Here is a 16,109-nt window from a genome sequence, read left to right on the forward strand (position 1 = left end):
GACTGTTTGTCCCATCAAGGTTCCTATACTTTTGATTCCATGTTGTTTGGCTCCCACTAGTTGAAATGTCGGTGGCCAAATTGTAGGTTTCCCTATGTCCTTCCATGCTTCTTCTGTTAAAACATTTACGCTGAAACCTCCACCAACAATGGTATTTGAAACTTGCACCCTAATATCTCCATCTCTACTACCACTGGTGTTCTACCCATTACTATAGTGAATTGGGTATTGTCTTTTGTTCGTACTTCTCCTCTTTCTTTGAGGTTGTCCCTTTCAGGTTTGCTTCTTGAGTTAATGCTACCTGCAATTGGGGTAATGTTTCTAATAAACTAGAGATTTTTATTGAGATAGTGGTTTCCGATACTTGCCTCACAATATTTGGTACACCCGTATTGGAAGTACATTTTTTTGGCCTTGTCTCTCCTTCCTCTCCAATGCTATCTTGAATGTCTTTCTTTGCTTCCTAAAATCTTTCCATCTCTGTAGTAGCATCTAGGTAGGTTAATTTCTAGCTTGCATCCTGGTGATTGGAAGAATCTCGCCTTTTGTAATATCTAACATATTTACCCCCTTCTGTCTTGGGCAATTCACATCCTCATTATTGCTTGGCCCACACCATTTATAGAGTATCCCTCCATTTTGTCCTCCTTCGCCTTGGCAATCTCATGCAAAATGTCCCCATTCATTGCATCTCCTACATTAGATCATAGGCCTCCCCTTGGAATCATGCTGGATTGGACACTGGGGCGTGTTGTTAGTGCTGTTGTTGTTTTTATTATTATTACTTCCTCTCTGTTATTTTTGTATCCCCTGGTGAGGCTTTCATAGTTGCATTCTTCGAAGGAGTGGAGGGTGGTGTAGAATGCTCCCCTTGGATAAGGAATACTTGAGCACTCTGTGTTTTAAATTGTAGGGACAATCTTTAATTGTGTGCCTAAGTACCTGACAAATCTCACAAAATGCTTTCTTTGGGCATGCTCCTGTTGTATGGCCTTCTTTTTCACAGTGAGTGCACTAGAGTTCCCTCCCTTCCTTCCTCCATGCCACTGCATCAATCACCTCAAGTCTTTTCTCAGGGCTTGGATGGTTTTTGATTCTTCTTCGCTTTCTTCGAAAGTTTCACTCACGCTTCCATGCCTTCTTGCCTTGGAAGTTTTGTTCTCGCTTTCTATTTCCATCACACGAGTACACGCATCCCCAAAGGTTGCTGGTGGAACTATTTTCATCTTTTTCCTAAGGATGGTGTTAATCCTTCAATGAACCATTTTTTTTAGTCCATCTGCAGGCTTCTTGTCAAGTTTCCCTATTAGCACTTTTAGCCTTCTACTATAGGTTTTAACGGATTCACTCTTTGCTTGTCTTGTGTTATAAATCTCAATTACTATTTCATCATCGTCTCTCAGGAGTATGAATTCTTCCTCAAAGGCTGAACGGATATTACTCCATTTGTTTTTCTTTGCTGCCTCTAGATCGGTATACCAGTCAATGGCTATACCCCTTAGTGTAGCAGGGAAAGCTTTTAGCCACTCAGCTGGGTCATTTTATCCGTTGGCTTGCCATATTTGTTATGCATGTTTTACAGTAGCGGGCGGGGTCCTCCGAGCCATCCCCTGTGAACCTTGGCAATTTTTGTTTGTCTATTGCCATTATGTGGGTCTTTTTCCCTCCTAGTGGAACACTTCTTCCCAATGGAACACTTCCTCCTGATGGAACACTTCTTTCCAATAGAATGCTTCCTCCCGATGGAACTCTTCCAATGGAACACCTCCTCCCGATTGGTTGTTCACTCTCAAGGAAGAACTACTGAAAGTATCATCTTCTTCTTGACTTTGCTCTTGTCGGAGATTTATCCCTGTAGGTGTCTTTGGATTTCAGGATCCCAACTTCCTTGCTGGTATCTCCGAGATGATCAAATTTTCTATCCCTTTGATTGTATGCTCGATCAACCCTTCTTGGATTGTCGTGGACTCCCCTTGTCCTCCCTTCAAGTTACGACGTCTCTCCTCTGCTGCTGGAGACGTAATGTCCTCAAGGCAACTTCTTCCTTGGTTTCTTCTCCTTGTACCCTCTTGGAATTAGGGGCATGAATCAATTTTATTGTCTTTTCTCTTTTACTCGTAACAAATTGCGTGCTAACAGGCGAGGAATCTCTCCTAGGAGATCATACATCGCTAGTGGCATTGAAAGTTTGTCACGTATCGTACCTTCAGGGACATTCTCTCACGGACTTCCCTTCGTACGTACTGATTGACCACAACTTCCCAGGCTGTCACCAGATCACGTGTCAATTGATCTTCCCTGTTTATTTCCTCCTCTTCCTGTCACTATTTTTTACTTGGATGAGCATTACAAAGGCCCTTCCCATTACTCCATAGTTGCTGACCTCCAAGTTCGGACTTAGGTAACGATGCCAAAAATGTAGTGGAAATATCACTCAAGTTTACAAAGATTGCTAATCATACAAAATAACACAATTAAGATACATATAAAGTAAAACATAGAATGTACCATTAATACCACAATACCAGTAGGCGGGGAAATGGTTTCTTTTATTAATACCAAAATCAACATGCGTACATTGACAATATTCCAAGTACTTATAGAAGGGTCGGTTGGTTGGAAACCAACTGACGCATTCCCTTACCTCCTAACTACCCAGCCCGACTAGCTTTAACAAGTACTAAACATAATAGTTACTTTATTCCAACTACAGTTATATTTGCATGTAATTGTTATTTCAGTCCGTGGTTAATCCTAACAGTTTCCTCCTATGGGGGGACATCATTTGGATCTTCATGACGTGTCTAATTCTTGGAGGGCATTGGTATTAAAACCTCCATTTATCACTTGTCTTATCACTTATATCCATTTGCATATCTGTTTTTAGGAGAGGGGTGGTGGAGTAAATAAGTCTTCACTTATTTACTTGCTTAAGTTTACTAATTAATGTTTTATTATTAGGTAGTTTTAAATTTCTGTTTAGGTAGTTACATCGGGCATTAATTGGTCAATCTTTTGGTGCAACGACAACTCTGTCCTTTCTAACAGCATCTACCTATTGTTAGTCCTTCCATTATAAGCAAGTTTATTTTACATTGTAAATAATCTCATAGACAATCCATTTTCATTTCGATGAATGGTTCTCTCTGTGAGAACTTGTGGTTGTGATCTTGGCTTAGAGCATTAGTTTATAGGTTGTCGGAGTTTTCCTTCATATTCTGAAATCTTTATATGCAAAATTATATCATGAGAATGTAACTGAGAATGAATACAATGTAATAATTCAGTTTGATATATTAATTGCATTGTATATTACATAGTTTATTTCAATGCTGTTCTTGTTTTTAAAGTCATTCAAAGTTCAATGGTGAAGCCACCACTCTAAGATATATTGCACTAAAGTTTTTCGTACCTCATGTTGGGGGCCATACATCTCTTGGGAAGGAGAAGAAACATTAAGAGACTGACTACTTTCAGGTTGGCAAATTTTATAAATGGATATTGAGATTCTCATATAATTCAATAGGTTTTGCATAAAAAAAATTGTTTGAAATATGTAAAGAGTGGGAAGTCAATATAATGAGGAATTTTTAGATACACCATTGACCAACGGTACCTTGCACTTTACCTCTGGCAGCCCACACTACTTTGCGATCACTTCGCAACTTTTTTCCCTTTGAGTCAGGCTTCAGGTCATCTTATCACCTTCTTTTCTGACCCATGTCGTCATCCTAGGACACGAAGAGACCACTTAGCACTCCTATGTCTAGTCACACTAGATCTGTGAGACACTGCAACAGGTACACTCAGCAACAACACTTTGTTTCCTTTGGTGCTGGACTTTTCCTTGCCTAGGAAGGACCTCTAGTCTTTCCTATTCGGTAGTTTGGTTCTCCTGTTGTTAGTGGCTGCCTTGTTTGTATGCTTTCAGAGCACCTTAGACCCCCTTTGTGGTCTCATGTTGGATATTAATAAATTTATCTTATCTTATTTGTATGTTAATTCCCTATTTAATGTGTTTCTTGTTCTCTATATCATTTCTTCTTTCATCTAGGGCTTTATCCTAGTATTTATCAAAAACCAATTTGGAGTTTGATCTATCTATCTTCTAGGGCATTAATCTTGCTTGTGTATAGCCAACTCAACAAGCTAATAGCAACCAAAGATAGATTGCTAATACAAAATATATAATAACCTTCAAATGCTCCAAAAATATTGACTAAAAGCATTACTTAATAAAAATGAAAGATATTGATAATTAGATAGGATAGAACTAATTGTACTAAACAAAGAAATTTAAAAATTGAACATTAAAAGACAGTACAATATGTCTCAATGTGATATCCACACTCTAGGTTATGATGCTGTTAAAGAGAGTCCACATATTAAGAGTTTAAAATCAAACTTTTGCATTACCTTAAGAGATGCATTTAGATCACCAGCATAGGATCGACTTTAACCACGCATAATATTTTCAAGCCAATATTCATTTTCCTGTAATAAACAAATTAACCATCAAAAAATGTAAGTATAATTTTAATAGTCCAAGTGAAACTAGAATCTGTTATAGTGACAACATTTCTTTTATAATTTTACCTGTAAAGCCTTTTGATGTATGCTTTCCTCACTTTTAAGCATTGTTGACACATCCTCATCCGAAGGCCCTTCTTCTTGTAGATGTAATATCTCATCCAACGAATGATCAACCTACATGCAAAATGAGGAGAATAACAAACTATATACTTAGCTGGTAGGGAAAAATACTTAGTAGAAGGACATGACAACATTGTGAGTTATCTTAAGTTAGCACATAAGTGCAAATCTATAGAAACAAAAACAAAATTACCTAAAGTAGCAATTAGTACACCAAGACCCTTATTTAAACAAATTAATTACTTTTAGAGAATGGACAACCATAGATGTAACAATTCATCTACTTCTAATTTATGTTTTGATGCAATTAAATACTGCTATTGTATTAGGAGAATTTATCAAATATTGCTATTGTATAAAAAAATGTAATTGGGGGGAGGGTGGTGGATGTTGGGATAGGGGACACCTGGATGATTTTTTGAGATGGGAAAAAAGGGCCTCAATTTGGGGATGACAACAAAGGGTGGTGTTGAGATAATGGGTTTTGCACACATTACATAATATTGTTTATATTGTATTGTTTTATTTTATTATGTAATGTTGCACCTAGGAGCATGTAGATGGACGTGCAAAATGTAGAGATTCCCATGAGATATACTTGACAAGTTGTATTGTAATATTATGATAATATTTGATGTGATTATTTAATATTGGAAGAAAAAAAATTAAATGTGGGTCAATGGGGGTTTGGTAGCACATAGTTCTAGCACATTGTTTATATAATACCACTTGGCGGTTTCATGGGAGCTTGCTACTATATAAGAACCACAAGGGTAGTTGTAGAGAAAAGGAAAAAGAAGGCAAAAAAGAAAGTTGAGCAAGACAAGGCGAGACATGTTAGCCAAAGGGAGCATTTGTGAGGTTGGAAGCATGACATGAGATGTGTGGATTCATGCTTGTTCACATGGATTGTTTGGTTGTGGCTATGGCTTTGAAGGCTTCCATGTTTGTATTGCCATGATATTTTTGCTGAATAATACATGGTGATAGATGCTGTTAGAGGCTAAGTTTTTACCTCAATGGGGAGGGTTTCCCAGAATATATTTTGTGTCACATTTTTGTGGATATGTTGTCTATTCTCTTGCACGTTGATTTTAATTTCTTATTTGTTTTAGATCTACTATGGATTACGTGGAAACAATAATATTTTTGGTTGCATGCTTCCTTACAAGTGGTATCATAGCTATGGTTTTATTATTGTAACCCTAGATTGAATCCATGAGAATGCATGAAAGAATAAAATAAAGGGCAAGATTATGGGTTTTTTGGATTGTTTGTTGTAGATTTGAGGATTTTGGATTTGCTGTTATAATGGGTTATTGACAAATTTTTGGGCATGTGAAATTATTGGTCTAAATGGTTTTTTGGATGTTTCATTTATATGAGGGTTTTAGGGAGGAGCTTACTGTAGTGATCTAGAAAAAAATAGACCTCATCATTGGATCGGGGTCAGCTTTTTCATAAATTTTGATATATAATAGTTTGACCATATTAATAGAAAATGCAAAAGGTTTTTAGTTTCAGAGCGTAACAGTCGTCAAATTTAATCTTTTCAAAATTTTTGTCACGAAAAAGAGAGCTAAAAATCACTTTGAAAGTGGTAAAAAGGCTGTCTTGGAAAAACGACCATAACTTTCACTCATGATATTAGATTTTGGACTTCTTATAGTCATTAGAAAGTTAATTCAGAGCACTACAACTTGGTACATATTTGATTATGTGATTTTGAAATTTTGTCGGGTTTTAAGAGCCCAAAATTTAGATGTTGTTTGTTTTGAGCACAAATTTGGGCATACGGAGTCGGATTTTGGACTCCTAATAGTCGATGGAAAGGTCTTGGAGATGTCTACACATTGGTTTGTATTTGGTGCAGGTTTGACATGATTTATTTGGTGGTATATTGATTTTAGTGGTTTACGATATATTGATGGACTTCGAATACTCAATGGAAAGCTCTTGGAAATCTCTACACATTGGTTTGGATTTGGTGCAAGTTTGGCATGATTTATTTGGTGATATATTGATTTGAGCATTTTATGATATAAATTGATTATGATGACATTAAAAGTTTATGACATTGTATGTTTTGGAGTTTGATGTCATTGTATACTCATCATATATTTTTTAGATTGGTCTCATGCTGATATGGTTATTGGTGTTTGGTTTGGATATGTATGATGACTTGTTAGGTCTACAAATTGTGCAGTGTTGTAACCGGTCTATACTTATAGGTTGCATTTATGGCTTGGATACGAGTTTTCTTTTCCCATTGATATTTTATTATTGCTGTATATTCATATTTGTGGCTTGGGATTTGGGTTGTCTATGCCATTACTCACATGATTTGTTAATTTTTCTTCATGTAGAAGGGATGAGATGTTGTTACCAGGTACAATCATGGTAGAGGATTGTGGTTGACTATTTTATGTTGGCCATTACTTTGAGAGTTAGATGCTCAATTCATGGATGTGATCATGGTGCCATGGATTTTGACATGACATGATTGGATATAGAGGTACATCCTTGATGTTTATTGGTTTGGATTCCTTATTTTGTTATGGTAGTATATCTTCTTTGGTTAAGGATCATGGTTATCTGGTTTTTGTTAAGGATCTCATGATGTGCATTTTTGAGTTCTTTGATGGTTTGATCCCTTGGTTGATTCTCATGATTAGAGGATGATTTTTCATCATAATGTCATGGATAACTTGAGTAAACAGTTTAGTGGGAGCTTGTGAAAGTGATGAGGTGACAGTGTGGAATTAGTTCATGGTTTGGTTTGTATCTTCTTGGGTTGGAGATCTTGGTTTTATTTGGTACAAACACTTTGGTTGTGTGTGTGTAGACCTGGAGGATCTTCATGTAGGAGATGGATGTTATTATGCCATGGGTGACTCGATACCACGATGAGTAGGAATTGTTGGCATTGATATATTTATTGAGTGTTTGTAGATGTTGAAGGATGTCTTAGATCCTGTTGATGTAGAAGCATCTTTGATATGTGCATGGTGCACTTGCTATCTTCATGGTGTATGGAGATGATTCTTCATGGTGTGTGGAGATGGTTGCATCTTTGAGGACTCATGGGGCTCTTGGTGAAGATGTAGTTTATGTTTTCATTTGACACGTTATCCTTGGTTTTAGGATGGTTTCAATATTATGTCATGGTATACTCTTGATACACATTTAGAATTTTAACATGTTATGGTATGTACATATGGAGCATGTTATCTCTTTGGTTGAGATGGTTTAGATCATGTTGTCATGTTTATGTTCCTGAGGCAATGTTAAAACTTTGACATTGATCTTGGTTTGGTTTCTTGGTATTGAGTACATTGATCATTTGCTGGATACTTCTTGATATTGATATGTTGCATTTGGAGTTGGCATGGATTGATTTGTTACAGGTGCTTATGGATACTTAGAGACGGTTGTGATGCTGATTTCTCTTGGATTAGAGATGTATTTGTTGGGATAGTTGATAGTTTTAGAAGGAAGTTTGAGGGGCATTGACTTGAAATGGACTTGAGAGGAGATTGTTCTCAGATTAGTCTTGGTTAGAGACTTGGATCTCTTGAGGAGCATTCTCATTCCCCACTCTTGGCCTACTTGGCGGTTTACTTCTTGAGAGGTATAGCCCATTGTTTCTCTCAGGTGCATTATATTTATGTTTGTCTTTCAAGTATTAATTATATCATAAAGATGATCACAACGAGTAGCATCATACATGATATGAACCATGATCAATATCAAAATGAGTACAAAATCATGTGAAAATGAAAAAGTCCTCATCATTGGAACTACTGAACTCCTAACGCTCAAGTTCTGCCAAAGGAACACCAACCAACCCCATTTGTTTTTGTTGCAAGCTTGTCCTCATCAATTTGAGATGGATCCTCTATTCCATTGTGTTGTTGGACTCTCTTTGTACACACTTGTCTTGCAATCTACAATACACAAGACACTGTGTACAACAACTAGCTTCTCTTCTCTCATAGAGGTAATTATGTTCCTCTTAACAAAGTGGATGAAGCACCCAAGTACCCAAGCACCCTTGATGTCCCCAAGCACCCAAATAGTGTAGCTGCAGTGCAACAATGCTTGGGTGGCGACATGGGCACTTTGGTACTTCAAGTGCCTGTCCCGAAGACATCTTCACACTAGCTACTCCAAGGTTTTGGTTCGAGCATGCATCCATGAATTTTACTGGTATAAAATAAAATTTGCGCAATATGGTATTATGGTGCCTTTTTAGAAGTAATGACACCACCATGAATTGTTACAAAATCATTTAACTTAATTAATCTCGAAAAGGAAAAATAGGTGCTTGCTTAAAATTTATAAAATTATGAAAAATGAAATGAAATGAAGGTTTTGTTCCCTTAGATCCTCACTCATAATCTAAAAAACCTTAAAAATTGTTTTTGTATGCACTAATCCAATTTTGAGTAATGGAATTCTCTTTATACTTTTGGTTTATTGTGTCAAATTGTTAGTAAGGATCAACAATGAAGAAATGAGATTAAGTACGAATGGTGTAGTATCCACCCTTGGTCTGCAACTTCTAACTTTCTCTTTTTTTTGCTAAAGGTTATATAATATTTTGCTTTATTGTGATCATTTTTTTTTTTTTGTGGGGGGGGGGGGGGCGGGCAGGGTTATGATGAAATTATGCTATTCATTGAATTTAACAAAAAGAACTTAATTGTTGGAACAAACACTAATTAATCTAAGACTGATAGGAATCAAAGCTAGGGTTTATTTATGTGAATTTTGTTCCACAACTACAAAATATAGAATCAAACAATTCTAATTCTCTTGAATTAGAAGCTCATATGCTAAACAAGGTAGATGAATTGTGTGAACAAATGAGACAACTCAAGATTTCTTTTTATTTTTGTGGACTTCACATGGTTTTATGATGTGATGTGTTGGTTATCACAGAGGGGCTTACACTATTCATTCAAAGGATATCAACTTAAGAGCTGCAAGGAAAGAAAATCTAATCTAACTCTAATAATGTAGGATAATTTTGATGATAAGGTGAAGCCTCTAACCAATACTTGTTTCATTGTATGTGATGGGACTCTAAATTTTGGCAAATTCTAGAGCTCCAAGCACCATGGCAAAGGGGAAATCTTTAATCTTACCCACTACCAGTATGCTTCAAACCAATAAAAGTTATGATGAGAATGGTGAGAGACACTATAATTATTGAAATTGATGACTGGATTGTCACACTGTGATTTGTTTCTCATGGAATATATGACAGTGAACTAGTATGCCATACTGGCCCAATCACTTGTGTTGAATATTTGAGAGCTGACAAAGCGTGAGAAATGTTGGATGAGTTATCTGCTGAAGCTTTTGAACAAAAGGTTAATGAATACATACTTGTGATACCATGTATATGTATAAGTCTGCTGCCTTGTGAATTTCTGGAAGCAATATCTTCAATGATATAGAAACATGAATGCTGCTTGGATTTGGAAAGCACAAAAACAGAACAGAAGTATGGCATGGACCAGTCATTAGATATCCCAGGATATAGCGCACAAGATGTAGACATTTGGTGACCCTGTGATCAATGTTTTTGGCAGAATAGAAGTACAAATTGTATCTATATGAAACCCAATCATCAAGTTCCAAATCACATGATACCTCATACGAGGAGGCAACAGCCAATGGCCTTGGAGCATATGTTTCAAGTACTAAGACAATGATTAGGTACACATTAATATTTGGGGAAGCCTGATGAAAAGCAAAATAACTGGCAACGATGATAAACCAATGCCATGTAAGCATGAAGCCATTGATGCATGAAGTAATAAAAGAAAAATATTAATCAGATCCAATGATAAAGAGTTTCCAAACAGTAACTTCAAAGTATTAATGGAAAGCATCGACAGTGGCACAATGCATACTAAACAAAGGAATACTTAAACATATACTCAAAAGATACAGGTATTGAATGGACTGCAGCAATAATATGAGCCTTGGATAAGACAAAAATTTGAAAAGACAAATTTAGTTTGTCCTATTTAAACATAAAAGGAAAGTCCCATGAGTGATAAAGATACTACCTTGTATCGGAAATAAAAATTACATGAGACAAATTAGAATAAGGACAAAATATCAGGTAAAGACAAATTGTGTCTACTCTGATTTAATATCAGTAAAAGACAGCTATCGATAATTTATAAAGTGATTATAAACAGAAATAAAGAAGAGGCTAAACATGCCACATCATGCAAAGAAACAAATTTATATGTGATTTGTTTGAAGACAACGATAAGTAAGAGAAGACAAATTCAGTCCATATTTGACAGCATAGCATATATTGCAGACAGCAGAGACAAATGACTTTTGTCTTACCTGATTTGAGGGGAAATAAAAATATAAAAGGGTTGAATGTGGTTAAGAATCGAACATGTCTAAAGAAAGGTTTTTCCAATACAGAGGAGTCAATATACGGCTACACAAACAGAATAAAATAATTCAATGAAACAGTGTTGCCATCAATCATTAAAAGATTGACTCATCTTACACGAGCGGCAATTGAAAATATTTTAAAATAAAAATATTATTTTGAAAGGCCCGATAATCACTTAGCCCTCAGATGATGTCAGAAAGCTTTGAAAGACAGGTTTTGGCTAAAAGTCATGTCATTTCATTTGAATAGGAGGAATATAAATAGAAGATGTATTTGTAAGCAAGAACATATCTGAACATACATCCATTCAGCTAAGGAGAAGAAACATTTTATATTTTATTTATTGTATGGAGGAATAAGGGGCTCATAATGATTTTGTAATAAAAATGCCATTATTTTATTTTTAAATAAAATAAAATGTCTTTTGTTTATTCTTAAATGGCGTGGAGATTTAAACTACGGGCGAATCGTCTTTCATAATTATATTTTAGAATTTTGTATATGATTTTGATATCAGATAAGTGGACATGGTCAATTAGCATTTTAGATTTGATCATCATAGGTGTTGTGAAATATTAAATTGTTTCCATACCTATGTCCAATTTGTCTCCTTCTCAACGGAGTATAAAAATTCAATCTAGACTAATTTAAGATTGCATTATAATTGGTCTGTCGCATTTGGATTATTAAAATTGTTGGTAGTATAAGTGCATTGAACATTATGAAGTTGTATGTGAAAGTTCACCAAAGTTGACTCTATCGCCCGGATGAGCAAAGGCACTGATCTTTTTATTGAAGTCAAAAAATCTACGTATTCCTTCTACAAGCATCAATTCCATTATTTACAAAATTTATACAAAACATTCAACTATTATCCAACATCCAGTTTCATTTTGATCGAGTTCGAGGACTTTGCCAGCCGAAGAACTCCAGAAGTTTAAATTTGCTATAGAAAAACCTTGAACCAGACAGTCAGTGTTAAGGTAAAGGTTTACCCGCCTGGGTGTAGCGGAGCCCAAAATGCAGGGGAATCTAAGCAATTTCCGTTCGTTGGCCAAAATTTGATTGAGAGATCCTACCAGAGAAGTGGCAGGCTCTTGGATTTCTAATCTGTAGTTTTGGGAACCAACAGTATGACCTAGTCATAGAAGAGCACTATCTTCTATGGATGTAGGAAAGAGATTCACATTATCAATGCTGATCCAAATACCCTATTTATGTCAACGCTGCTGTAAAATTAATTAAGAGTACACTTAATCTAGGAAAGGACAAATTTATAGAAACAAAAGAACAATGCTATGACAATTATAACACTTCCTATGAAAAAGAAACAAGTTTACCTGATGCTATTCAAACAGGCATAGGTCAAATAAATGGTCTTTCTATCGCACTTGGAGTTATGGATTTTCCATTCATGGGAGGCAGTATGGATTGGTAGTGGGTGAGAAAGTAACCCGTTTAATACCAGTATGCTACTGAGCTTCTTCTACCATTAATTCTTGTATGTGCTTTTGGTGGAGCGCACATGCAAGAAGGAAGTTTTAGCTTAATGCAAATGAATAAGATAGCTGTTGTGTTGCATACACATCAAAAGGAAAAAAAAACCATATATTTCAATTCTTACATCTCCGAAAACTGGTGGAGCTGCTAGCTTTGGTATGTTGGCTAATCTCATGATTGTAGAGCCAAATGCATACATTGCATTTGCAGGTAAAAGAGTTATTGAATGATGATGAAGATCAAATATCTGATTCTTTATTTGATTTTGGAATGTTTGATAGCATGGTTCCATGAGCTCTTTATATTGGCTTGAATAGTTAAAAACTTCCTTAGGAGAAGAAAGCAAATATTTGTTATGTCTAACTTTCAATTCGGGCTCCAAGATACTTGGAGGGAGCATCTATTTTTAGTAAGTAATCTAATCAATTATGTTTATCATATTTTTCTTCCTTAGGAGAAGAAAGCAAATATCTATTAAGTCTATCTTCCAATTCGGGCTCCAAGATACTTGGAGGGAGAATCTATTTTTAGTAAGTCATATAATCAATTATGTTTATCACCTTTTTCTTCATTCCTATGTAGTCAAATTTTTTGTTTTGCTCTAATGTCCCCGTCCTAGTCGTAGAGTTTTGTAATAAATAATTTTCATAAATTTCAAAATAAATATTTTATAAAAATAAATACTGATCATTAAAATAAATAACTATCAATTAATAAAAATATAATCATTATATATATTATTATAATTAAAAAAGTTAATTATTATTAATTAGTCATCATAAAATAACATGTTTATTCGCCATAAGATGCAACCTTTTGGTGTCTAGGATATTTAATGATGATTAATAGCTTTCCTTTCACCATTGAACATTTGATTATATATATACTTACTAGTCATCATTAAGGGAAGGAGTTATATGACTAATTATAAAGAAAAAAAATCATCTTTATTAAAGGAAATGAATTATTTGCAATGTTGGTAATCATTGTTTAACAAAAATCAATGTTGTAATGTACTAATGAGAAATATTGAAGTAAAAGATAACTCATATGTATATTTTAAATATATTCATTACAAATTGATAAACTGATATCTATCCAAAATCCTATTACTAGTGACTTATAAAAAGGAAGTTCTAATGTTAAAGTAGGGGCTTGTATAAATCCAAGCAATCTTTGTCCCAAAATAGGATGGGGATCAATGGCCTCAAGTGCCATGTGGACATTGTCCCAAGAAAGTTGGTATCTAGGCAACTTGGTTAACACCTACTCCTTTTGTCTTGAGCTAGAGTAGTAATAAGGGTGTACATAAGCGTTAAAGATAACTTAAATCTAAAGAGATGAATGACTGATCCTACCAGGGCATTGCAATTCAAACCCTAATTGAGAAATGTAAGATACATTATAATCTAGTCCCAACAGGGGACATTACATTGGCTCTTGGAAGCAACTGGGCTTTCTCATTGGTGGCTTCTTCTACAAGTTCTCTCTTCTCATTGGTTCACTTGTTATTGTGCCTTATTTGGTTGTTATGCATTTGAATTTTCTCATTGGTCCTTGGAAAGCAATGTAATTTTCCCATTGGTCCTTGGAAAGCAATGTAATTTTCCCATTGGCCCACATGGTGGTGCCTAGTTGTAATTAGGTGGGCATTTAATATTTGTAGATATGGTCATAGAAACCTTAATTAGGGTGTATGTGGATTAAACTTGGTCATTCATTGTAATTGAGCTCCCTATATAAAAGCTTACTTACATCATTTGTAAAGGTTATAAAAGGCCCATAACTCTCTACATTTTGTAAGAAGGTTTTGATGAATTATTGTTCTAATTCTGACAAAATGAATGTAGAATTGTCAATGATTTGGTGAAATTCTTGTGTTTACTTTGTGGGTGTGCATGATTCTAGCTTCCCAAAGGCAATTTCCTTTTTAGTTCAGTTAGATTTAGTTCATGAAAAGTCATTTGATTTGATGTATTGAAATTCCAAGTTTATATCATTTGCAGCTTGTTAATGCATGATGCATGGTTAGCCTAGACTCTAATGTAAGAATTAGTTCAATTCTTGAGTTTCTCTATTTTAATTGCATGATTTATGGGTTTGGTAGATGTTCAACATTCTGAAAATCATGTGTTACTATTGAAGTTGTACCAACTATGCCTAATTAAGTAGATATGGCAAAGCAAAATTAGGTTTTGCAAATTCTAGCAATCAAGGAAGATATTTGTTCTTTAGTTTAGAAGACATCTAAAACCTTTCCCTTTTACAATTTTCTTTTGAAGAAGTTAGTATAAAATTGAAGTGTTAACAAGGCTTTGAGAAAGAAAAGACCAATCTAAAGTCCTCTCAGTATTTGACTGTAAGAAAATCTGCAATCCTATAATTAGGAAAGCCAATAGAAGAAATCATTCATAGTGAGATAATTACATTTTTTGTCCAAGAACGTTTACTTAAGACATTTTGTAAACACAAACAACTTCACATCATCAACTGAGCCTATCCAAGTGATGTGAATACCTGTCATAGATAACCTTGGGGTCATCTCACTTGGTCACGTATGAATGGCACTTCAAAGTAGATTTGGACACTATCAATAAGGTTATTGTAAGAATTTGGTATAGCTTTGATACCATGTAAGAATTTGCCTAAGGCAAGAATGAAATGCCAAGATCTAGAAGCTCAAGAGATAGCACAAGAGACACAAGATATGATCAAATAAGAATGGATTAATCAGATAACTGGATGAATACGTTACAGAAGTGCCTTTTATGTAAAGGCAACTAATATGTCTATGAGTCATACAAAGAGATAAGCATACCAAGGACATGGCCACCAAGAGTGGATTATCCTCCATTGTGCATGAATGTACATGCATCAACGAGAGGATAAGAATGTAAAGGTGTATCTCATAAAGAGATGTAGTAGACAACATGTGCTCAATCGGAGTGCAAATTACTGTGTTGTTTACATGACAACTCATATGAATATGCAAACTTCTAGGTGTCTATATGACAACTAATATGAACATGCATTATCCTAAGTAAAATTAAGTAAAGTGTAAATAGTAAATACTTATTTACACCCACTGTAATGGGCACCCCTGAATGTCCCAAAAAACTAAACCAAACTACTGAAAGGAATTATGTCAAATAGTTTGCATTCAACCTCTTATTTCTCCGTTTAATGTTTTAAACCCCTTATAACTCCAGAAATCAAACGTTTATTTGTTTGTTGTGTTTTGTGCATGGAATTGGTATCATACAAAATAAACAAGAAAGAAACTACAATAATATGCAAAGTGGAAATGAACTGCTGCCAATAAAATGTTATTTTCAGAATTCATAAAACCAAATACATGGCAGATTTATCAACTCACTAATTACTTCAGCATTATTGACATAATACTCCAGCCCATGCTTTCGAACTTGCTGCTACAGTGCCGCATGAATAGTGCTGCTACAGTACTTTGTCCTTCAATCAGTCCACTACCTTCGTAATATCATTCCCTCAAAGCGGCATAAGC

At 35.1% G+C, this 16,109-nt stretch overlaps 1 protein-coding gene across 4 annotated transcripts in view; it reads right to left on the reverse strand.

The window, feature by feature from the left end:
- LOC149564183 (zinc protease PQQL-like) overlaps positions 1-16,109 on the reverse strand; it is a 244,349-nt gene that overhangs the window by 66,231 nt on the left and 162,009 nt on the right. For all 4 annotated transcript variants that reach the window (XM_089827248.1, XM_089827245.1, XM_089827246.1 and 1 more), the window contains 2 exons: positions 4,597-4,707; positions 4,417-4,494 (listed from right to left, as the gene is read on the reverse strand). In XM_089827248.1, the coding sequence (XP_089683374.1) occupies positions 4,456-4,494; positions 4,597-4,707 (150 nt within the window). In that variant the 3' untranslated portion in view covers positions 4,417-4,455. The remainder of the gene's footprint in view (positions 1-4,416; positions 4,495-4,596; positions 4,708-16,109) is intronic.

This window comes from Cupressus sempervirens, chromosome 4, assembly GCF_028749045.1.
Source record: "Cupressus sempervirens isolate cs-2001-9-10 chromosome 4, ASM2874904v1, whole genome shotgun sequence".
NCBI classification, from domain to species: Eukaryota; Viridiplantae; Streptophyta; class Pinopsida; order Cupressales; family Cupressaceae; genus Cupressus; species Cupressus sempervirens.